A 26,110-nucleotide genomic window follows, 5' to 3' on the forward strand; every position below is an offset into this window, starting at 1 on the left:
TTTAATCTGCAACTATTTTTTTTTTCTAGCAACAAATACAAAACATTCTTTGGTTCCAGCTTCCCAAATGTGAGTATTAGTTGCTTTTCCTTGTCGTATGTGAAAGCAAACAGTATCTCTTGAGTTTGGGAATTTTAGTCGGACAAAAACCAGCAATATGAAGATTTCACCTTGGACTTTAGAAAATTATAACAAGCAATGTTATCTGTTATGTGACATTTTACAGAGCAAGCGATTCATCTTTTAACCATCTTAGTTTGCCTGTTTCTCAGTTAATTGCAGCCCTTGAGACAAACGCCTGCTCTGCAAACATGACACATTTAAATGTTCGTATCAAAATCCTCACTGTTGATCATGCAAGACTTGATAGACTGTGGTAATATCAAAGTCAGGAGGGGTCTTCAGAAGATGCATGTAAAACTTTGCATGTGTCATCTAACTGTAGTTATTCACCAATATCTGTAAAACATTGTTCTTATCAATGGCTTATAGCTCATCTATAAAGCAGTACCACTAGTTTGTGTTGTGATGGTGCTGTATGTCCACCATTTGTGTAACAGTACAGGTGGTTACAGACAGCTGGGGATGTTTAATGGCTGTGAGTGACATAAAGAAAGTTGAGGAGTTCCTCGTCGTATCCCCCAGACTTTCCACCCCTCTCCCCTCCCCCGTTTGTGTGTCACAAATCCCCCCTCTTGACATTCGAGCCCCTTCCCCTGTCTGTCTATGGACATACATACAAAGTAAACAAAAAGGCAGGTAACATATAACGGCAGGAAAATGCTTTAGTTATTCAGATCATCCAAGTATTGTTCTTATGTTCTGCTTCTTAACGGCAAGAACATTCATCCCCTAATATTTAAATCACGACTCTATCAAAGACTGAGCAAAGCCTCGGGCCTGAAAAGTTGGCCGCTGTGCAGCTGTTGCTCCCACTCACTACTACCACCCCCCCACAACAACACACATACACACATGACAATGTGCGAGACACACCCAGGGACATATGCCTCGGACTCACAGCCAGTCACACCACGAGCACCGATTGAGATGTTTGAATCAGTGCCCTGAATTCCTCCTCGCTGCTTGAGCTGGAGAAATGTTTAGGAATGACTTTCTGCTGCTCCAACATGATTAAAATTGAATAGCTACTAAAACACTCTGGAATAATGCATTCCTAGAAATTAATTTATAATGTGCTCCTGTTCTCCATTTTATGCTGAAGAGCTTGCGTAATGTGAGGTTAACAGTGAACTCACCTTCAGTGGTTCCCTCATTATGTTTCACCAGTGGAAAGACGGACTGGATGCTGTTTGTCAGGTGTTAAATCTTGATGTTGGTCGGATCATCGAACCGATCCAGCGTTCAGTCGATAGTAATCCACTGGGGACTCATTGATCTGCAGGACTGAGGTTAATGAAACAGTTGTGTGTTATCTCTGTGCTGGACAGTTAGATTCACATACTGGCACTAATCAGCACCAAGCTTCCTGTTAAGAAAACTAACTTATCATTATGCACTTTAATTTAATTTATCTCTCGCCTTTTTTATATTTATAGGTAAGTACATCCTCCATACGATAGAAAACCAAAAGAGATTGCAGCACCCACACACAAATCAGAATGTCAATTCCAACCCAAATAAACGCAAAACCCCCAGAAAACATGGAGAAATAGCAAAAAAAAGGCAGTGTTAGAAACAAATAGGACTACATACAACTGAATCCAGCAAAATTTTGTTGCAAAAAAGGAAAAACATCCAACAAAACTCAAATAATGAAAGAACTTAAATAATAGTCAACTGAGGAGCAGAAACCATTACAATAAATGTAACTCATGTACCCAAAAACAAAATCATCATCTTCCCCAAGTCCCCACAACTGAAAAGTTTCCAAATATGAAAGTTAAGAGCCCCAAAAATCATAGAAAACATACCTTTGGTTTAGCTTCTCTATAAACAAGTGATAAATGATGGATGAATAACTTACACTAGAAGAGTTTCCTCCTACCTGAGATAACAAAATTTCTTTGCAAAGTAAGTATAATTCGTTTTTTTTTTTACATTTTCTATTATCCAGAGATGGATCAGGTGTGACATTTAAGAGACTGAAGACTAATAACTGATCTGTTCTTTAACCAAAAGCCCTTTTATAATGGAGCCTTATTAGAAAGTGGTGCCATAATAACTTTGATTTGGTTTCACATCCCTAGAAGACTTCAAGAATGATAAACTGTATTTAATATTGCAGTTAGGTTTAAAACTAGCCGTTAAATTATTAGGAGCAGGTCACCAGATGTGCTCCAGATGTGGCTTTCATATTAATCTTTTAGTTAAATCTTTGCTCTCCAGGAGTATTTTTAAAAACTTTGAGGTGAAATTGGGTCCCACTCGTGTTAAGGTATGATGAGTGCCACACCTTGTTGCCATACCCAGTTGAGTCCAGTGTTATGTGGCCATTTGGCAGTGCAGTGCGCGTCTTGGACACGGCGCTGCGCTCTCGGCGCTCCGCCGCTCTACTCGTCTGAAAGCACACCCCGCCCTCCCTCCACCTCCATCTCCACCTCAACCAGCGCCGAAACCGCACAACCACAGAGGAGAGCGGACATCCATCCGGCTCTGTGATAGTAACCGAGGCACACCGTTCCCAGCTCAGACCCCTCTCAGTCAGGACACCAGGTTCTCGGGCGCTATCAGTCTCCGGAGGTGCGTCCAGCTCACCCGCTCGCCTGCCGCGCCGTGACGCTCCGCTCCACTCCGCGACGCGCCGGGTCGGTCCGGTCGCTTCCCCCCGTGGAGAACAGTATTCCCTGGAAGCTGGATGAATTATTGGAGAGTTGTGAACAAGTGCGAGAAGAAAGCTGAGGCTCAGGATCTGCCTCCTCGCTCCGTCCAGGGAAGACTAGACTCAGCCAGAGTTGTGGACGATAATGGAGGGGACGTCCCTGTATCTTCCTATTGTTATTTTACTCATGCAATGTAAGTGGGGAACGGAAACTATTTATTCAGAAGAATTAACTCTCTGTTAGTATTTGTGTCTCTCTGTCTCTCCAAGGGATGAAGCTTAGGATGGACATGATTAAAGTGCCGGGTAGCTTTAGTGTATTTTAGCTGATCCTGCATGTTACTTTTTATTTATCATCATGTCTTTTTTTTTTAACAGCTTACACAGAAACATTGATGTCCAGGGATCAATACTCTGCAGAAAAGTCTTTTAATGTAGCACTCTAGGCTTAGGTGTATACTTTTTAAACAAATGCTGATATATATTTTTTAAAACCAAAGCTCAGATTAAGTAAATATGTCTTTAATGTGTAGTTTTATTTTGCCTTCCAGTTGTTTCTAACAAAGATAAATTCATCTGAAAACATGAATTTACATTGAAAACAAAGTTTTAACCCAGTGGCAGAATTTAACAATTTGAAGTTTAATATAAAAACTGATGGAATAATTTATTGCAGTTTTGTTTTTTCAGTCAGTTCCTCTGTTAGTGGTTCACTTTTTCACATCAAGGACCCCTGACATAAATTAGACCACAGACGCCCATCTGATAAGATTTTCGCTTTTAGATATTTTATTACAGCGAGTCTACGAAGCCCATTACCAAAATAGTCATACATCCTGTCATTGTGTTACTTATGGATGAAATTATAGTGAAAATACATGATTTCCCTTTTTGCTGGAAGCCCCTCAAGGACCCCTGCTCTACCACTGCTCTATGTAGTTAAAGCCCCGCTGTGAGAGTGGGTTGTGTGATGATGCAGCCAGGCTGGGTTCCTTCAAGTTGGCTCTAAAGTTGTACTTGGCGGCGTGCCACCCAAGGGTGTGGGCAGTACGGCGGTAGCGGGTGGGCACCCATTTTGGCTGAAGAGGTGGCGGATCTGTGTGTGTGTGTGTGTGTGTGAGGTCAGTGGTTGGAGTACCACCAGAAACTTCAAACAGTTCTCGGTCGTGACAACGTGTTTTCATAGCATGTCTGTAACCAGGAGACTGATGGGGGTTGGGAACAAAACAGGAAAATGTGAATGTTCCGGTGGAAATGAGTTGAAAAAATTGAGAAAATCCGGTGTCTTAGAATAACCAAAAAAAAAAAAAAAAAGCATCTAACTTTCCTTGATTGCCTTGCGTGGAAAGCTGTGTGACATGCAGGAAAATAGAAAACAGTGGAAGTGCTGTTAGCACTACGGGGGAGCAGTAGCAGTGTCAGATGGATGTGATGAGACAGTGTGAGTGAGTGACGCACATTTTTACTCTGTGTTGTCCACATTTTGCCACCTGTCAGGCCACCGGGTCACGAGTTCAGAGGTGCGTGTGTGTGTGTGTGTGTGTGTGTATCCGGGCCTGCTGTGGACAACCTGACAGAAATCACTCATCTGGCTCGCTGATAGAGGTCAACAGTTTAACAGAGCAGCAATGAATCTACTTGAGCTCCACTGAACGCCTGATGGTTGTATTGTTTAAAAAAGTCTAGGAGGAAGTGTTTTGGGTGGGTCTCTGTGGCAAGAAACCCATCATCCCCCATCTCAACCTCTCTCTCTCTCTCTCTCTCTCTCTCTCTCTCACATACACACACTGCGTCTGACTGAGACAGCTGTTGCTCACGGGGTTACAGTCATACAGAGGGGCTTTGTTCGAATAGAGAGCACATACACACACACACACACACACACAGTCCTCACCCTGTTTTTCTCTGTGCCCCCACAGCCTTGAAACGTGTGTGTTGCCCACACTCATGTTATCTGTATCACACAGCCAGACAGGATATTTCCTATGGGTCCATCTCCCTCCCTTTTTCATTTGTTCCCTGTTAATTTGAATAAGTGCCTTAATTATTACTGCACCATGCTTTTGACCTCAGCTCAGCTCTGGCAACACCCAGCCCCGGTAACACTCTGTACGGACCACGTAATGAGAGCAAAGCTGCGTGCCAAGGAGCGATCGTGCCATCTTTCTATTTTTGCTCAGGCAAGAGGGTGGGTGTCCCTCTGTGAGTTTAAGCTGTCGCAGTGTTTGGTTGATGTTAATGCCACGCACAAGATGTGTTTGTGTGTGTGTGTGTGTGTGTAAGCTTGCTTCTTTGTTGTTGCCTTTGTCTAGATGTTTCTGTGCTTCAGAGGCACAACAGGCCCTCAGCAGAAAGCGTTTTAAATCCTGTAGATGCCATACCTGGTGCCATACTGGAGGACCACCAGAGACATGCTGCTGCGAAGCAAATATAAACTTTATTGAAAAAGTCCAGATAAGCTTTTTTTTTGACACCCATTTCAGTGTATGATTCATACTGTGTAAGAAAAAGATCTCTTTGATGTTGCATTCATATTAAAACTTTCATTATATGAGCAATTTTGCTGGCCTAGAGTCTTGGACTAATTTAGCGTGCCAATGCCTGTCCAAATCTGGCTTGGGTGCGGCTAACTTGAGCTGATTCTCAGCCCAAATCAGTCCACACGACTGACATCTTATCAAATCTGGCAGACATACATGAACCAGATCCAGCTAATAACTGGTCCTCACAACCAAGTGTTCTGACAAACAGCCTGACTCAGCTGGCTACCGTGTAACGTTGGGTAAAACGACTCAATGTGAGCTAATCTAGAATACTTGTTTTTTTTGCTGTGAACTACTGAACCATTTTACGTTGGTTCAAAAACATCCACTTTTGGTGGACATCAGGGCTAAAATGAAATTCCTTTCTTTAAATTCCTGGGCGTCCACATCAGTGATGACCTCAACTGGACTTGTAACATCACCCAGCTGCTCAAGAAAGCACAACAGCGGCTGTACTTTCTAAGACTAAGGAAATTCGGCATATCACCGAGCTTCTACAGTTGCATCATAGAGGTCATCTTGACCAGCTGCATCACTGTGTGGTATGAGAACAGCACCGCCATGGACCGTTAACGCCCGCAGAGAGTGGTAAACACTGCGGAGAAGGTCGTCAGGGTGCCCCTACCATCTCTGCAGGACACCTAGCACCGTAGAGTCCATAGAAGAGCCTGCAGCATCAGACTCTGCAGGTTTTTCACACTTATGCCCTCTGGCAGGAGGTACAGAAGTGTGAAATGCAAGACCTCCAGGCTGAGGGACAGCTTTTATCCTCAGGCCATCAGACTGATCAACAGATCCAATCCACTGCCCCCAATCTAACCCACCTCACTATACAGGAAGCTTCAGAATTTCATTGTACAGGGAAACTTGTTTTAACCGTGCATATGACAAACACTTTGACTTTGACTAAAATGAGGCTTGAAATGAGCAAAACGTTAGCTTACGTCTACATTTTAAGGCTGAAACATGCCTCTCTGGGCTGCTCAGGGTCATTGTTAGATATTTAGGCAACTGTTTCTTTTATACTTCGGATTTCGAGTTTTTGCATGTTTTTTCTTGCCCGTCACAAACTCATCTCCCAATGGGAGCTGGATTAACCAATCGGCTTGTTGGACACTCCGCTCCACATGATGCACTGCTGAGATCCTGGGAGGTGTGTGAGCTCCTACATATACCCATAATGCCCTTCTCTGTGTAGACCCGGAGAGACATTTACGTGTATCTTCTGAGAACCATAATTCCAACCTCAGGCTATATGTCTTGTAGGATTATATCTTACATTTGGATGCCTCATGCGTATTTAATTAGATGTTTGTGCTTTGCCTGAATTCATATGTTTACTGCTTGGTCTAAAACTGAGCAGTAAAGCCAAAAAAACCTACAACAGAGGCAACACTGAAATGACATCCAGTGCAGGCATTTGTCTCTGAACGCTGACTTCTTGGACAGCAGGCCTTTTATTTAGAAAGCCACACCATATGAACATTACCCACCATGCAGTTGTGAAATGAACCGAACAGGCCATGTGTTTGTCGTCTGCCTCGACGCCTTTTTGTAGCTAATTGAGGCCATTGAAGCTGACAGTGCTCGTACTAGTGGAGCACAAAGCGAAGTGCGACACAGGGGCAGCAGGACCTCACATACAGAACCTTTTTGCTCATTTTTTTTTATGTCAGTGTGTGTGTGTGTCAGTCAGTGTGACAGTCAGCCATGCAGAGATAAATTGTAGGCATGTTGTCAGCACTGCTATATTTCCTTTTTCTCAAAGAGACACCCTTCAAGGTGGCGGCGGGCCTGGTCTCACACTATGTGACAAGAGCTTCTCCCATTCACAGCCCTACTGTCTGAGAGGATCTCCTTCGCCTTCAATCCCACTCTCTCTTTTATTCATGCCTCTCCGGGTCTCTGGTCCCCTCTCCACCGCCGCCTCCGCCTCACTCTCCTCCTCTCCTTTTCATTTGTATTCTATTCTTAGGGCCGCTCATCTCTCCTTTGTCGTTCATTCTCGTCCCCCCTTTTTAATCTCATTGTATCTCCCTCCCTCCTCGTGTTCATCCTTTAGCGAGACAATGCTCCTCAGAGGGTGTCGAGGTACACGAGCCAAGGCTACGATGATAATCCTGTTACACTGGCGCAAGTCAACACATGGCAAAGTGAAGGGAAGAGAAGAGCGTCTGGTGGGAGAGCGTGCAGTTTTAATTCACTTAGCAGGAAGTTTGACCAAGTGAGGCTGGTGAAAATTGAGCCAACTTTAGGAAAAGCTTTTAAAAAGTGCATAGTGCTGCATTTTGTAGATGACATTACTATTGTATAGGCTGTTGTTTATTTAACAGCGAAATTAAAAATAGCAGTTGTGGATATAAGCGCAAGAGAGACTTTTATAGCTCTGCTTATAGCTCCATGCTCAGTTTGTATGGCCATCCGACATGTCCACCTTCCTGTTCTCTTACATCCACGCTTCCTGCTCTTTGTCTCAGTTCGCCTTCCATTCTTCCGTGGTCACCCCTCCCTTCGAACCTCTGTAGTTAAGTAACAATGGGCTTCACACAGGAAGTAACTGACAAACAGGACACTGGAGGACTGACTAAGTAATCCCAGTGTAAATGTTGAGGATTTTGAGATGTTAATCTGTACGCGTCATGCTATTTGCTGAAACAATGGCAGGAAAAGTAAATGTGTGTGTGTCTCCTACGGGCGAGTTAAGTTATTGAGTGTGTGAAGGCTCCTCTCCTGTGACCTCTTCATTCCGCCAAATTAGTTAGAAGTTTTCACATCTTGAACTAAAAATGAGTTTTGCGAAGGCCTTAATGTTCCGCTAAGTACCCTTGAGGCCCATTCAACATTTATTATGTAATTTCATGGCCTTCAGTCTAAAAATCTTTTTTTTTTTTTTTTTTTTTTTTAAACTTTTCTTAATTTGCTAGACTTCTGGGAGCTGTGAGGCTTTTAGAGATTAGCTGTTCCTACCATGATGTGCATGTTTCTAACCTGTTTCTCACTCAGGTGACCTTCCCCACCCCATTTAACCTGTAATCAACAGCACAATCAGACAATAATCCGTCTCCCTAAACCAATCAGCACACAGGAAAGGCAGCTCCCGCTTCCTCTTCCTGTTTGGATGTTGTGGGGGTATCTGTGACACGCAGGCGGCAAAGAAGCAAACACCGACAGTGTGCAATCTGCCTCTTTAGCTAATGTCCCCCATTCATCAGGTTAATCTGGACAAGCCTCTGCAGTGAGCTTTGGAGGTTTGGCGACCTTGTCCTAACCTGTGCTTAAATTAACATACGGCGGGCTGCTCCTTAACCCCCCCCCCCCTCACCCCCACCCCCCACCAGGATTAAAGCAGAAGAGGGAGTAATCCTGCCGTCACCTCACATCTCCAGGAGAAACTCAGACTGCTGCGTCCTCCTCGGTCGAGCAAGAGAGTCCAAAGACAGCCATTAAGCATTCTCCTCTTGCATTTGGCGGGCAATGTGGAGCACTTTACCCAATTCACCTTGCCCCCCTAATGGATGACAAGCGATATTGTGTTCTGAACTGCTCTCCTCTGTTTTTTTTTTTTTTTTAATCTCCCACTCTCCTTCTCCACCACCACCAGGTTCCCCCTCCGTTCCTGTTACCGTGTCGACCAACAGACACAAGGTGGAGGTGCGGGAGTTCTCAGGTGAGGCAAAAAAAAAAAGAGAAAAAAAGCAGCTCACATCCAGGCCGCCTCGTCTCACTTTTTGAGCCATTTTTATCCTCAAGAGCTTCTATCAGATTCTCTCTGACAGAATAAACTATGAGGCTATAAATAGAGCAAGCAGTTAAAAATGCCAGTGATCGAAGGCTTCGCTGCTCTGCCATAAATATCTCATTGGTCTTGTTCCTTTCTTTCAGATGCAGTGCTGTCCTGCATGTTCCGCACAGAGAAGGACCAGAGTCCGCGCATCGAGTGGAAGAGGAAGGGGAAAGATGTCTCCTTTGTGTACTTTGATGGACAATTCAAAGGTGAGAAAGCGGCCTGTCGCTCTTTATCCCTTGGGTGACAAACAGGGCATTTGTTTTAATCAGCTTGCAGTACCAGCTGGAGGGGGTTTGCCACAAAGGATGAGAGAAAACACCCAAGTACAGCGAGACAGGAATGATGTATAAAGTGTAAGAGATATTTTAGCATGTGTCAATGAGGTCAAAGCATAAAATCATAGCGTGTCTCTTATCCTTGATCACTCTCTCTCTCTCTCTCTCTCTCTCACCGTTAAGGTTTAGTGATGTGAATTTAATGGATGAAATAAATAATGAATCATAGCTTTCACCTGGTCACAGTCTTAAAAGGACAACGCAGTTAGCCTGAGAGTTTTCTCAAATATATCAAGGCTTCAAAATACCTCTCTGACGCAACTCCACCCCACAGCTGAAGTTAGCATAAAAGGTGACGTGAATAAAGAGTTACTTCTTTGGAAGAGCTGCTGCCAACGAGCAGCTTTTAAATTCACCTGAGTGATGAAAAACATTTTGATGTCAATGTAAGAAATGCAGAAATGCATTATGGTCTATCTGGAGACATCTTTCTTTTTTATGTTGCTGAAAAGTTGACTTGTTAGAGGCTCATAAACCATCTCAACTAACTTCTTACCTTGGTTAAAACCTAATTCAGTAGAAAGTAAAATAAATGTAAATTATGTAAGCAAAACAAGCAAAGAGGACTGCACCAGTTTTCACTGGGATCGTCTCATTTTTCTACAAACAAAAACTTACCTGAATCATTTTAACGATGCTATAAACATGATGTCTGCTTATAGTAGCTTTAGCCCTCAGCCAGGGAAGACATGTCCTCTGATCTTCATGTCCTCTCTCTCTCAGGTTCCTTTGAAGGGCGGGCGACCATGGAAGGTGCGACAGTGACGCTGAAAAGGGTGACCCAGGAGGATGCTGGGGAGTACCGCTGTGAGATCAGCGCTCCTCTTGACTCTGTAAATCTGGGCGAGACTAATGTCACCCTCAAAGTCTTGGGTAAGACTGCCTGAGAATCAACAAAGAAAAAAAAGGCTAAAATGAGGTTTTGCTTATGTTTTTGTAATTTTTACTCTGTAATGTCCTCCAGTACCCCCACACACCCCGTCCTGTGAAATCCCCAGTTCGGCAGTGACGGGCTCAGTAGTGCAGCTGCGCTGTAGGGACCAGCAGAGCATCCCGCCTGCTACGTACGTCTGGTTCAAGGACAACCAGCCAATCAGCACGCCACGGCACGCCAACGCCACCTATCTAATCAACTCACACACAGGAGTACTGGTGAGAGAGGGAACACTGGTGTGTGTGTAGATAAAGAAAATGTGAAAGGGTTGAGTGTGTATTGGGAAATATTTTACAGTGTCTCCTTACAGTAACATGTCTTATTGAAAGGAGGATAGAGATGCTTCTGTTTAGTTTAGTTTGATTGCTCTTCAGCAGTAAAAATGTTCTCATGTTCTCTATTTTCTAACAACTGTTAAAGCCATCCTCATGAAAGTTTTCTTCTTCTCTCCTTGTGTCTGCTGCAGGAGTTTAAAACTGTGGCCAAAGAAGACACCGGCCGGTACAGCTGCCAGGCTGCGAACGGGGTGGGACAGCCCAAGAAGTGTGAGGGCAAGCACATGACGATAGGTGTGTGTGTTTTTGTGTGTCAGCACTTTATCCTGCCTCTTCCCCCCAAACCTTTCAGTAATGGAGAAAGTCAGGGATGCAGTGGAGAGGAAAAGCCTGCTAAACTCACTTCTCCCTGCTTCTAAAACAGAGTACGAGAGCGTACTCACCTTTATAAACTAACTCAAAGCTTGAAGGGCTACTGTATCCATTGGGACAAGTTATATTGTCTAAAATTATGCTGTTTTGTATGGAAAGGTCATCAACTTGCTAATAAATCCTACAACGTGCTCTAGGTTAATGCACACAGGCATGTCACGCAATTAATAAATTATTGAGAGTATTATAGGAGTACAGGAAGAGACCGAGTTGCATTTAAAATATAGCCTTCATGTTGAGGTTGATGTTTGAGGTCCATATATTTCCCCCCCATTTTTTTTTTTTGGTGACTTACTGCTTCAACATAATGAAATAGGAAAGGGAGAGTTTTCTCCATCCGTTTCTCACCTCACGTGACAAACAGATCATAACTCAAGTGTTTATTCCCATCTCCTTCCCGCTTCCAGAGGACGTCAACGTCACAGCCGTGGTGGCGGCGGTGGTGGTGGTCTGCCTGGTCATCGTGGTCTGTGGATGCGGGGGATTCGTCTTGCATCGCAACGGCTTCTTCAGCAGTGAGTTTGTCCCTTTAGTTCAGTTGTTTTCAGTAATTTGTTTTTTTCATCTAATAGACACTTGATCTGCTTGTATGAGCTGTACATCAATTATTAGAAATATTGTTTGTACTTTCTCCATAAAATGTGACACACGCTCTTTTCTTTTTTTTTTTTTTTTTTTGTCTTGCATGATCCTCCCGACTCATCCATCAACAGGACACAGAGGAAGGTAAGAGCTCTGTGATTGCATTAACATTGATGTGAACAAACACAGGCTAATATCCTAAAGACTGAGGGAGGAGAGGGAGGAGGAGGAGGAGGAGGAGGAGGTGGAGGGGGTGGGGGGGGGGGGGTGGTCTGTTGTTGTTGCACTTAGACTGTGTGTCTGCGTGCTGAGTCAGGATTGTGTAGAGTGACAGCTGTGGCTGTGTGCGTCTATACGTGTGTGTGTTTTTGAGCTACAGCAGCGCCTGTTCTTCTACTCATCTAGTGATTGGCGCCAACAGATGTAAGAGCTATGGGAAAAGTTTTTTTTTTATATACATCGATTGCCTCTTGCAGGCAGATGTACATCTGTTGAAATTGTGTCAAGTTTGTCCGACCGATGATCTAACAATGCAGAGGAAGAGAAATAATCAGTGCAACATAATTACGGAATAATTACTGGCCGTTAATCAGCAAGGAGGAAAATATTGTCACTTGAAAGAATTGCAGGCAATTAAACTGATTGGAGGGGTAATTTGAAATGGATTATTTAGATATTGAAGGGATTGGAGGATGAGAAAGTGGCATAACAGAGGGCTGGTAGTGCAGCGCAGTGCATTTACACACAATAACAGGCCTTGTCCTGCAAATACACCAGGGTGGGTGTAAGGATGTTTTGATGCCCGACTGGTTGTTAAGCCAGAAACCGCGGACATAAATGCATGTCCTCATGTGACTGGTCTAACTTGCTTGACTTTGTTATTTGATTACTTGCTTGTTACTGCGCAGCATTTGATGGAGAGTCAGCGTGGAGCTCTCCTTGAAGCTGATGCGAAAGCTCTTTGTCTAGGTTAAAGTCTGATGCTTATCCCACTGAGCTAACTGGAGCTGTCAGTGTCAACTTCTATTTATAGAACAGGCTTCTTCACAAAGACTCAAAGACAATGTGACATGATTTCTGATGCACCAATAGTAGGCACAAGTTAACAGAGTAGGAATGCAGATCTAGGGTGTAACTGTGCCTTTCAGAGAAAAGGACATGGCCAGGACCTGGTGAGAAGGATGGCTGTTATACCTTGTTAAACACTGACCAGAGTCCAGTTTTACATCATCCTTATAGATGACAGTTGTAAAAAAAGAAGTGAAGAATTTGGGCTATTTGTCAGGGAGGTTTAATATCATAAAAAATAATATAAGTTAGAGTTAAGTCAAAGTGTCCTTGAACAATACACCTCACTGTCTATGTGCTCTGATGGTTACATTACATACAGTATATATTTGAAGAAACATTGTTTACAGTTTCATATTTAATTTCTAGCAATTTATAACCTCAAACACTTTTTAGGAGGACACGGCTATCAATTGCGTCACAAAACATAAGACAAAAATAAATGATTAACACATTACTGTGTAGCAGGTTCAAAGAAGCCAGAGTGAAGATACTGGTATCATATGAAAGTAGACGATTTAAGGCATCCATTTGTACCAATCATGTCATTAGGTTAAATTTTGGCGAGGGAAAAGGGGTCCCTTTGATCTGTCTCTCTCTTTGTGTCTTCCATGTGTGAATCCAAATCTTTCCTTGTTCATATTTGCAAGGACTATTGTGGACCTTGTTAAAATTCAACTGGCACTTGAACATGGAACACATTTATTGTTGCTAATCATCATTTATATTAGTACATATAAGAAATTATTGCCTTCTAAGCTGATTTTAATGGTCTTGATGGTTTTGAAATTCAACTGGCACTTTAACATATAGGCCTATATTAGGCATATAAGATGCTATTAAACAACAGTATTTGAATTTTACATTAATTCCGTGATTTTACATTTTAATATCCATTATTACAAGCTAAAATATTAAGAAGAAAAAAGCATTTAATCGCAATTGATCACAGCAAATTGTGTGAGGTTTTCTTTAATCAATTGACAGCCCTATAAAAAGCTTATTATCAAGAGTTATTTCAAAGCTACTTTTGAAACTGATTTCTGTAGTTTTTCCTTTAATTAACTATAGAAATGTATAAGGGGCCTAAACTGGAGCCCTGGGGAACATCAATTATAAAATAGCCACTTAAGAACAGATATCCAGTCACAGTAAGTAGACGTCTTGCTCAAGGACACTTTCACAGCTGCAGCACAAACCTTAAAGAAAAGGCAGTAGCAAAAGGTTGCATAGGGTGTGGATTTTGTATATCATGGGTGTTGGATTGCTGCATGTGATTGGCTCACCACTTGGCTGGCTCACCCCCATCATTTCAATTTGGCTCTGCTGCATCATGATCGGCTGCATGTCTGTACAGCATTGCCGCTAATAACCCCCCACCCCCCTCCCCCCACCCCCTCCGTAAAAGCATGGTGTGCAGTGTGAGTCTGAAATGACCACCCCTCTCGTTAAACCTTTTTAAAGCCAACAAACTGACCCCAACAGGTCATTTTGGATCTCCCAGTGTCATGGGGCAGCCCACATCAGCAGCCAAACCCTGCACAGAACTGAGGACACGTGAGTGCTTAGACAGACTGACAGACAGATATGGAAGCAAATAACCGCTGTAATAATCATTTGAATCTTATATGTAGCTGAATACTTAGTTGTGAAATTATTCAGGCTTGATCGTTTATCCTTGGTAGCTGGGATTTTGACGTTTTTGGCGATACATATTGAGGCGACCTGTTAAACCTCTGTTCTGGCCCCTTCTGCTCTCTGTGATCACCTATGCTGTTTTAATGCAGCATAATTCACAATATAGTTCTCATTTACATATTTTCCTGTGTCAAGTATGGAAGTATCTATCACCACATTCATATAAATGAGCTGCAAATGTATTTATGCTGCGTCGTGATGCTATGTGGCTGTGCTTGAATTGTAAGACTCATTTCAAATTTCATACTTGTTCCGTTATCTGACAAGAGACACAGAAAAATATGTAAATGAGAACAACTATATTGTGAATTTGGCTGCAGTAAAACACAGTATAGTTGATCACAAAGAGCAAGAAGGGTTAGAACAGAGGTTTAATGGACCGTCAAATGTTCATGGTTTATTAATCTGCTTTATTCTTATCAGACGGCACTCTCAAATGTTTGTGTGTATATATCAGAGACAGCTTATTCTTTGATGTGTTATATATTTGTATTAGTTTTCTTGAGTTGCTGTTATGATGCTTTTCAAATTTTTGTGTGTTTCATGTATACTCTCACCTCTAAGGTGTACCCATGTCAGGTTTTGCCCCTCATGGTGAATTTGGTAGTTGTGTGGGTTTCTCTGTGGGAAGTCTACCCTTGACTGTTATTCACCATAGATGTAGGGTTGAAGGATATAGGAGCTGTGCTTGTTACATAGTTTGTATACAATTGAACATTTGTAGTCATTGAAATGAGACACAAACTGCCTTCCACACTCGAGTGCACTGGAAGCTTTATGTATATACGATGTGATTTTGTTTAGTCATTAAGCTCTCATGATGACACGCTTGTGCCGAGCTCATGGAATAGTCTATGTTGTATAACCATCAAGCGCTCCTGGCTTGTTTGAAATTTGTATACTTGTTCATTTCCTATTCCTTTAAGTCTTCTGTAATGGTTACATTTTTCAAACAGGTTTTCAGTTGTGTAGAAGATTCAAATCATTTTGCTTGCTTTTTGCTTCCATAGACAAACCAGCCAACTGTATATACCAAGTCATTTTGTGTATATTTGTATTTATTAAGAACAGATATCCAGACTTACATGTTCCTTACAGTCCTCTCTCAAGCTAAATACAGTGCTCCAGTTCAGAGGCAGCACTTCCTTTTTACCCAATGGGAGGTTTGCCATGTATGATGTGCATTATTTATGCAGGGCAAGATATGACTCAGGATATAGCTGTCCGCCTCGAGTTTCTTCTTCTCTTTGTGACTGTGTCAAACTGTCCGATATGCTTACCATGTCTTTGTCTTTCAGGTCCAATGTCAACTACATCCCTCCACCCCAAGAAGTAAGTCTGATTTTTTTTTTCTTCCCCTCCGTCTCTGCACCTCCCACTTCCCCTTTCATTTTAGGCACCGAGTAGTGTTGCTGAAGTTAAGGATAAGGCTAGCAAATTTTCTGTTTTTCTTATAGTCAACAAATCATGTGTAGTCAAACCAATAATAGACTCATCCTACTAAGTATTGTGTGTATAGCCAAAGCGTAATATATCTTATTCTTCTGTGCTGTAGACTTCTGTTGTCCAAAAACTATTAACACGTAAGTGAGCCACACCACTTTAGTGACATGTTCCTTCACCCTGCAGGCTACCATAGTTTGTTTAGAAACTACAGTGGCCATCAATGGCAGACACGGTGCAACTTAAGCAAACACATCCCAATAGACAAGACACAGGCAAATTAAGAAAACATTTTCATCAATTTGACAACACACGCAACATTTAGAAAACACACTGCGAATACCACAACACATTACAGTAATGACAACTGAAGTGTTTCCAGAGGACATTAAAGAGTGATGAACATATCAATAACTCATAAGCGAAACATTAAAACACAAATGATGCCTCTTTCCTACTGTAGTAAGGTAGACAATGAGCTACAACCTTATTTTCACCAAAACGAGCCGCCCTCGCTAAATAACATTGTTCTCTAGGTACAGCTGACTGTGAGACCTTCTAAGAAGTGCAACACCAAAAGGGATACCTCAAACAATTATTCTTATACAGTGTAGTGTCTTCAAAATGATTTCACACATCAGTGGTCCGCTGTTGGTTATACTCCAACAAATAGTTTGGGAAAAAAAAAAGAATATTGTTTGAAGTATCTCTATTTGGTGTTGCACTTTTTAGACGGTCCCTGTGCACTGGTCTCACAGTCAGCTGTACCTAGAGAACAATGTTATTTGGACAGCTCGTTTTGGTGAAAATAAGGTTGTAGCTCATTGTCTACCTTACTACAGTAGGAAAGAGGCCTCATTTGTGTTTTAATGTTTCGCTCATGAGTTATTGATATGTTCATCACTCTTTAATGTCCTCTGGAAACACTTCAGTTGTCGTTACTGTAATGTGTTGTGGTATTCGCAGTGTGTTTTCTAAATGTTGCGTGCGTGTTGTCAAATTGATGAAAATGTTTTAATTTGCCTGTGTCTTGTCTATTGGGATGTGTTTGCTTAAGATGCAGCGCGTTTGCCCTTGATGGCCACTGTAGGAAACGGCTCCAAAGAGTAATAGCAGTGGTAAGATAGTCACTTTCAGGAGAGTGGTTCCTTGTACGACAGATGCCACTGCACATGTGTGGGAATGCAGTTCCATTTACAGAGCTTTGCTAGCTTGTTGTGCTACATATCACAACCTCTTGACTTTGTGCTGCATTGTACAAAGTCTAGATGTTGTGTTATGTAGCACAATAAGCTAGTGAAGCTCTGTAAATAAAACTGTGTTCCCGCACATGCGCAGTGGCGTCTGCTGTACAAGGAACTTCTTTCATGCGTGTGACTATCTTTTCACTGTTGTTAGTCTTTGGAGCTGTTTCTAAACAAACTGTGGTAGCCATTGACTGCAGGGTGAAGGAACATGTCACCCAGTGTGGCTCATTGATGTGTTTAATAGTTTTTAGGTGACAGAGGTCTACAACACCGAGGAATATGACATATCAGGCTTTGCATACACACACAATACATGTAAGTAGGATGGGTTTATTGTTGGTTTGGATGGACATGAGGTTTGTTGACAATAAGAAAAACACAGAAAATTGCCAGCTGATGTTATCTGGGCTTGTTTTTAGGTTCTTGAAGATGTTTCACCTCTGACTGGTGGGTAGGCCCCTGTATCTCACCTCTGAAGGGAGGTTTACACCTTCAGGGTCATTGACGTCACATGTGGGTCTTTAGTTCACCAGGTTGTCATGTGGGAGTTGCAGACATTAATCGAGGTGTAAATAGTGTTAAACTGCCTGGGAGGAAAGGACAGTATTGTAAGAGGCTTATAAATTGTGTGGTGGACCACCTCCTCTGTTGAGTGATGTTTTTTCCAGTTTGACATAAATGGCTTCCTCTTCCCACCACCTGTCCTCTCTATCCAGTATGTGTACATTGCTGTGTTCAAAGGACTGTCTCTTATCCTTCAGATATAGGTAGACAGCTGAGTCTTGACCTGAGGAGATGGCTCGTGTGCTTAAGTGCTTGTTTTGTCTCCCCGATGTATAGATCTGTGCATTCTTTGTTGCATTAAACTGCATGTACTATATTGCTCTGCTTAAATGTTTGGATGTGTAGTCTTTAGGATGGGCAGGTTTCTGTCTTATTGTGTTGCTAGGCTTGAAAAACACTAGGAAGCAGTGCTTGTTGAAGATCCTCCATCCACTTTCGGAATGACAGTGTTGTAGTGCTTTTTCTTCTCATCTTCACCTGTAATCATGGTGTTCTTACTGGATCCTTGTGGCTGTTTTGACAAAGGCACAGTTTAAGTAGCCACAAGCTTTTAGAGCTTCCTTCAGGTGTTTGTGCTCCTCTTTCGCTCAGTACTTGTGGGCATATAGTCAGCCGTATTGTGCAGGGTTCTGTTAATCTCCAGCTTGTTCCATAGTGAGTGATGAGTCAGTAAATAGTGACTGATGTTTCCTGTATATTTCAATGTTAAGGCTTATTTCCCCTTCAATGTGTACTGCATAGCCCAAGAAAGCCTAACTATATTCTGTTATGTCCTCATGTGAACTGGATGTTGCTGTCCACTGAGTTTATATGTTCTGTGACACTTTCACTTCCTGGATTTTATTTTGATCTAAGTGCCGTCCACATATCTGAGTAAGTGGCTAGGTGATGTTCCCTTGAAGGAGCTCAGGGGTCTCTATTTCCTCCATGTAGAGGTTAGCCCCAATGGGAGACGCTGGTTGAACCCATGCTTCTGTGAGTAAAAACCTTCATTGTATTTGAAAAGGTGGTGTTCAGACAGGCCCCACATCTGGTCTGAGGTTAGTTCCGTTTTTGCCTATGGTTTTGTCTAGTAGCAGATGTTTCCTTAGTGACTCCACTGCCATCAATAATTGGAATACATGCGAAGAATGAAGCAATGTTGTATGACACCATGGTTTCATCAGAGTCCAGTTTCAGGTCCTGAACTTGATTGGCAAAGTCCTTGGAGCTTTGGGTGTGGTTTGCAGTGTTAAGAGGCTTTGGTTGATAACACTGCAAACCACATCCAAAGCTCCAAGGACTTTGCCAATCAAGTTCAGGACCTGAAACTGGACTCTGATGAAACCATGGTGTCATACAACATTGCTTCATTCTTCGCATGTATTCCAATTATTGATGGCAGTGGAGTCACTAAGGAAACATCTGCTACAAGGCAATAACGGAACCAACCTCAGACCAGATGTGGGACCTGTCTGAACACCACCTTTTCAAATACAATAAGGGTTTTTACTCACAGAAGCATGGGTTCAACCAGCGTCTCCTGTTGGGGCTAACCTCTACATGGAGGAAGTAGAGACCTCTGAGTTCCTTCAAGGGAACATCACCTAGCCACTTACTCAGATATGTGGATGACACTTAGATCAAAATAAATCCCAGGAAGTGAAAGTGTCACAGAACATATAAACTCAGTGGACAGCAACATCCAGTTCACATGGGAGGACATACCGGAATATAGTTAGGCTTTCTTGGGCTATGCAGTACACATTGAAGGGGAAATAAGCCTTAACATTGAAATATACAGGAAACATCAATCACTATTTACTGACTCTCTCCACTCACTATGGAACAAGCTGGAGATTAACAGAACCCTGCACAATACGGCTGACTATATGCCCACACGTACTGAGCGAAAGAGGAGCACAAACACCTGAAGGAAGCTCTAAAAGCTTGTGGCTACTTAAACTGTGCCTTTGTCAAAACAGCCACAAGGATCCAGTAAGAACACCATGATTACAGGTGAAGATGAGAAGAAAAAGCACTACAACACTGTCATTCCGAAAGTGGATGGAGGATCTGAGAAACTCAAGAGGATCTTCGACAAGCACTGCTTCCTAGTGTTTTTCAAGCCTCGCAACACACTAAGACAGAAACCTGTCCATCCTAAAGACTACACATCCAAACATTTAAGCAGAGCAATGTAGTACATAGTCTACAGTCTAATGCAACAAAGAATGCACAGCTCTATACATCAGGGATACAAAACAAGCACTTAAGCACATGAGCCATCTCCTCAGGTCAAGACTCAGCTGTCTACCTACATCTAAAGGATATGGGACACTCCTTTGAAGACAGCAATTTACACATACTGGATAGAGATTAAAGGTGGTTTAAAAGAAGAGTGAAGGAGGCCATCTATGTCAAACTGGAATAACATCACTCAACAACTGAGTTAGTCTACAACACAATTAATCAGCCACTTACAATACTGTCCTGACATCCCTATCCAGACAGTTTAACACCAAATTACACCTTGATTACATGACTACAACTATTCTCACTTGGCAACCAGATGGACTAATGAGCCACACTTGACTTCAATGACTCTAGGTGTAAACAACTCTACAAGAGGTTAAATGCATGGGACTCACCACCAGTCAGTCCGAGGAAGTCTTCGGGATGAGCGGTGAAACATCTTCAAGAAGTCCAGTCGCTGTTTTTGATTGATGCATCACAGAGAACCGTAATTCTGAAATAAATGCAAGAAAACAATACTTAAGTACTTCTTTTCTGTGTCCCAGGATTTCAAACACACTCAGTCATTCATGCTCTGAGAAGCTGGCCTTCCTTGAAGAATAACATCACCCTCGTGATATGGTGCCAACACTGGATTCAGATTTTTTTCCCCCCTCCTTCTCTGGACTCAGAATGAGCTCTTTGATCTTCCAATAAAATGCTAATTTCAATCTTCTTCCTCTACCGCTCCTTTTGGATGGGTAATGACAAGCAGATTTGCAAGGCTTCTTACTCTCTCGCTTTGCTGTGTGGGTCGCCTCTGTCATAAATGTTTTCTGCTCATATGGGATTCAGTACAGTTTCATGGCACTCTGCTCCCCCCTGGTGGTCAGATGTTGAAATTCCAATTGATCTTTTTTGAATGATCCAGGGACAGAGCTTTCTAAACATTTGGTTGTTTTCTTCCCTCTGCAGGCCAATCGTTTTAACTACCTATGTTTTCTTTTACCAAAGACGATCATTTAAGGAAATTTTGTTGCTTTAAAAATTTTAATCTTCAAAAGGAGAATTATCCTTAAAGCCATAGGGAAAGCTGTTCAGTTGCATAGTGGTTTTCAATCTACTCAAACATAAATGCAGTTTACCTCAGCATCTGCCACATGCCAATTTTCAGTAATACTGGGGCCCCAGTCAGGGAAACCGCTCCAGCCAATTATCGAGACCAACCCCATTCCATCCTAATGTGCCTGCATGGTCTTTTTATATTATATATATATATATTCCTTGTGCCTTTTTAATTTGTCTGTCGTATTTATCTATGGATCACAGTTTTTTGTAAAGAACTTGCCTTACTTTTTCTGTCTTTATATTTTTGTGCCACTGTTTATCAATGTTTATCAAATGGAGTGTCTGTTTTTAGACAGTGTGTGAATGGTTGTTCAGAGTTTTATTTGAATGGTGTATCAGTAATAAAAAGGTTTTCTATTAAAAGCCATATTTGCCATTATTCCTGTAATCACAATTATCAGAAACTGACAAGTAATCATTACTTGTGTGACGTAAACGCAAAATCTGGTTGTCTTTCATGATCTACTGCACTGTAATTAGTCTGCAAATATTTTCATAATCTAATAATTTAAAAAATGTATTTTGTTACGCAAAAATGTTTAACATTTGCTGGTTGCATATTCTTAAAAGTGAGGATTTTAAGCTTTTTTGTGTCATAATAGTAAACTGAATTTCTCTGGATTTTTGACTATTGATCGGACAAAACATGACATTTGAAGACATCTCTAATGGATCTTAGAAATTAGAATTAACATTGACATTTTTCTCTATTATGACATTTTATAGACAAAGCAATTAATTGAGAAAATTGGCTGATAAATCTTTACGAAAATAATTGTTAGTTGCATCCCAATTGTCACTGCCTTATTCCAGAAACTTAACTGCATCTTTTTCATCTGCACATCACATACATGCTCACAAGTTCTTCTGTATTCCCAAACAGGGAAATACTTGCGCGCAGAAAGCAAGACTATATCTTTCAAGTGCATTTCTTTCTGACAGGCATGTAGCATCAGAGACTGGTTGACAGGCAGCCTGATACACAAGAGCGAGAGTTCAAACCCCAAATTCCAGTTTAATATTTGATAGAGACTCCATAAATGAGATTAAAGCTATGTTTTCATGGGCCTTTCATGGGACACGTTTTTTAAAATCCTATGAATAGGGAATGAGAGAGATAAGATTTAGTTATAACCGAGGCATTCATGCACAGTTCACACAGTGTTCACATATTCTATTTATGTGTATCTAGCAACTCTGGCATTGCAAATCCCAGTGAGCTACTGCTTGGTACATTTCCTGAGTTTGACATTAAAGTTGGGCTGCACAAAAGCAACAGGTCAGATGGAAACTTACCCCTTCTGACACTATGTTGGGTTTCAAATATTCATCCTAGAAAAGCTTAAATTCATCTCTGACCTTGTCGTGATACAGTACTCGCAAGACCAAATCAGAGCGACAGCAAATCATCTAGGTCAGCCAACATTTGGCTCACTCCAATTTATCAGTGAATTTCACATAACTCCATATATATTACTACCAGCTGAAGAGCTATTCACAACAGTTGACATTATGCTGTAAGAATGCCATGATTAAAACAAAAATATCTAATTACAGAGATTATATACATTATGTTTTAATACTGGTCAAAAGGCCTTTTTAGACATTTACATAGATGTATATATGGGTATATTTATAAGAAGTTGGAGCAAGCTATGGTTCACCCTGATTAACACTTTCAAATCTATTGCAATTACTATTTTTGGCAGGCAATCAAGTATCTCCCAAAATTATTGTCTTTTTATATTACTGTTCCTCCACCGCTGCTTATTTAAACACTGGACATGCAAAGAGTGAATTTTGTACTAAAAATGGCCTAACTTTGAAAGATTCTCACATGATTGTCAAAGTGAGACTGCACAAGTCTCATATTACTTTTAATTTTAGAAAACATTTTTACAACTGGATTTTGTCCCCCAGTTTTTGGGAGATGATTAGAGGAAGCTCAATAATTCATTTGGGCAGCTGATTAATATTTGAAGACTGAAAAAGTGTGAAACTATCCTTTAACTTCTTGGATTAGTTATGTCACAACAGATAATATATTTTAATAAAAATATTTTCAGATACGAGACTAGTTAAATGACTATATGCAACATTTTTCCAGAATGATCACTTAATATATTTGGAGATATCTAATCAGTTATAAATTCAATTTATACTTTTTTTATCATTAAAGAATTCAGTATAGGCAGGTTCTGAATAATTGATTTTGTATAGTAAATCAATAACCACTGTTCTGTGCAGTGACTGTAGCCTACAACAGCAGCTTAATTGACAACCATTTCAGCCGTCATTCAATCCACTACCTTTTTATTAAATACAAGAGATTGGTGACATGTAGGAGATTTACAACATGGACAGCATTTACTTGGGCACTTCATCCAGCTTGGGATCTGAAAAAAATACAATAAAGAGAGAAACATTAGTGACAGTTGTTGGCAAGTGTAATTTCCTGTGAGATAAGATCTGATATCTAGACAAAGACTACAGCAATATATAGAGAGTAGCTAGTTGTCGCTTCATCAAAAATACTGTCAAGCTCACAAATAAAGAGTTCTCAAACCAATTTCAAACAGAATAAGAAAGTCATCTTGCTTTGATGGTGTCGCCATTTACACACTATATATAGACTGACAAATCACAGCACATCTCTCCAGTGGAAAAAACAAATAATTATGATGGGAGAACTGTTAAATCATATGAGAGCTAAGACTCTTGTCTTTTAAAAAAAGATAAAACAGTCTACATAAATATGCCATTATGAGCACTGCAACTAATAAGAGTTCAAGACTTTTCTGTGACATGAACAGTTTTTAATTTCATTATCAGCTTGGACTAAAACAATGAAGAAATACACTGTCTGGCTCACTTTGTCCTTCAGAAGCTCCTCTGTGTATCAGTACACCAAGGTCAATGTTAAAACCATGGCTCAAAAATGACATTAACAATTTGTGATGTTGCCAAATGTTTTAATGTTGCAATAACTGACTAGAATATTAATTTAAAATATTCCTTTACCACTTACGTTGTCTAAGCAATAATTTAGAAAATAAATGTCACTATATAAAACTGCAATTTTAATCTCTTGTGAACATAGAAGCACATAACTTTTTATATATATATAAAATTGAACATACTAGGTTAAGATTTGGACAGGAGAGAAAAAAAACTGCAATGTCATACACTTCTACCAACATAAGTCCAAACTGACCTGTGAATTTGAAGTCAGGGAACTTGGCGAGGTCTCCTCCTCCGTATAGCCTCTCTAGTTTGGAGACCTCTTCAGACAGGTTCTTCTGGTAAGCAGGTCCTGCGTCCACAATACCGCCAGATGCCCTGGGAGAGCCAAGGCATCAAATAAATGTTCAAGGGAAGAGGGTGGCGGTGATGAGTGGAGTGGAAAGGGGTCTGGGGTTAAATAGGGCTGTTCGATATGACGATATATATCGTGTGATAGAAAAATGCTCTATCATTTATTTTGGTGTCACAAATCACACTCTTTATGGCAATATTTTTCATCATTTGGAGTCTGTCCATCTTTAGCAAAGATTACATTAATTACTCTTCTTGGCTTTTTACTCGCAAAGCTCTTATTGCCCTTACAGTAGCGTAACATGTACTTGTCGTCAACTCGAGTACTTCACCTGGTTCACACAACAGAAACTATTAGTTGAATTTAAAGAAAATGTCCTACATAGTGATAAACAATGATCTATATTGGGATATGATATAATTGGTCATATTGCACAGCCCTATTAAATAGCATGCCAAAGGCTAAGTGACGTTTTTTGTAATATTTAAAAGAAATTTTGAGTTAATATTTCACTAGGGAGCTGGTGGTCTACTTGGTGAGCCTTTTCTATCTGAACTCTAATCAACCGAAATTAAACATTATGTCTGGTCAATGGTTTTACGACACGCGGTGTGTTTTATCAACTGACTTGCTCTTGGTTTTGTAGTCACGGATCTTGTCCAGGAACAGTTTCTGGACGGGGTCGAGCTCCTTAGCCCGGTTGAAGACGACAGCGGAGATGCCGATGTTCCTGCGCAGGGTCAGGCTCACGGCGGAGCGCAGCAGGGAGGACAGGTGGAATAACCGGTGAAGTGCCATCTGAAGGAGAAATAAAGCCTCTGCGTTAGGTTGTTACAAATAAATAAAAAAATTAAACTCCAATTGAAGCCAATCCTGGTCCCGTATTCAACTTACACAAGGTGTAAATTGAGTTGTCATTAAGAGGAAATGTGTCTCTTTAAATTGCATACAGAGGAAATGTTTGCTAATAAAGATGTACGCTGGAACTTCATTTTGTTATAAAATGTTACAATGTTACAGTGCTTTAAAGTTGTATATGTTCTGCCTTGAAGGACTCAGTCACCTACATTAACTACCATCTCACATATATGGACGCTGGAGCAGATTAACTTAGCTGCACTCAAAGTTAGCATGTCTAACTTAGCTACCGTCGACCACGCTACACACATAAAGTCACTTCGCGTTGAATTAATGCTAAACAGGTGCTACATTTTAGTGGCTTTTGAATGGTTAACTAAGATTGAATTAAGACTTGCATTAATAATGTCACAACGACGTTGCACAAAGGTCAGTTCATTACGGCTAGCTGCTAATGCTAACAAGCTACGCTAGCGTTAGCAGACGCGACAGACAAACATTTTCCTCCGTCGCTTGTTGCACTTCACACGCTAAAGTTACACACACTAAGCACACGGACATGCATTTATCGTTATATAATCTGTCATGACAAACAGGGTAGAGTTACATGTTTGCTGGCATTGCCTTAAAATTAAAAACTCAGAGCTCACCTTGGGTTTGACACTTTGAGCACACAAGCCAAGTGAGGACGACCGCGGTGGATTCTGGGGAATGTGGTAGTAAGAGAAAGGCGGCGTTGAATCACGTCATATTTATACTCCTCCCATAATTTATTTTTTTTTAATTTATTTTATTTTTTTGTTTGTTTGTTTTGCTTTGTTTTGTGTTTTTACAGAAGTAGCCAAAATGAATAAAGGATTCTGAACTGAAAAAAATGTTGTTTTATTTTATCCATTTATATAAA

General features: G+C 41.1%; 2 protein-coding genes across 2 annotated transcripts; one reads left to right on the forward strand and one right to left on the reverse strand.

The window, feature by feature from the left end:
- The first annotated feature begins 2,463 nt into the window (after positions 1-2,463).
- Positions 2,464-20,639, forward strand: jam2a (junctional adhesion molecule 2a). Its single transcript, XM_042404345.1, has 10 exons — positions 2,464-2,976; positions 8,927-8,992; positions 9,208-9,318; positions 10,171-10,320; positions 10,412-10,599; positions 10,848-10,950; positions 11,496-11,603; positions 11,802-11,814; positions 15,735-15,768; positions 20,471-20,639. Exons 1-10 carry the CDS (start codon positions 2,928-2,930, stop codon positions 20,501-20,503), a joined length of 855 nt encoding a protein of 284 aa, XP_042260279.1. The 5' UTR covers positions 2,464-2,927; the 3' UTR covers positions 20,504-20,639.
- A 2,689-nt stretch (positions 20,640-23,328) lies between these two features.
- Positions 23,329-25,961, reverse strand: atp5pf (ATP synthase peripheral stalk subunit F6). The gene is made up of 4 exons (XM_042404347.1): positions 25,857-25,961; positions 24,977-25,146; positions 24,247-24,371; positions 23,329-23,428 (listed from the first exon to the last, which is right to left on the reverse strand). Exons 2-4 carry the CDS (start codon positions 25,144-25,146, stop codon positions 23,400-23,402), a joined length of 324 nt encoding a protein of 107 aa, XP_042260281.1. The 5' UTR covers positions 25,857-25,961; the 3' UTR covers positions 23,329-23,399.
- Between the last annotated feature and the right edge of the window lie 149 nt (positions 25,962-26,110).

This window comes from Thunnus maccoyii, chromosome 24 (genome assembly GCF_910596095.1).
Source record: "Thunnus maccoyii chromosome 24, fThuMac1.1, whole genome shotgun sequence".
NCBI classification, from domain to species: Eukaryota; Metazoa; Chordata; class Actinopteri; order Scombriformes; family Scombridae; genus Thunnus; species Thunnus maccoyii.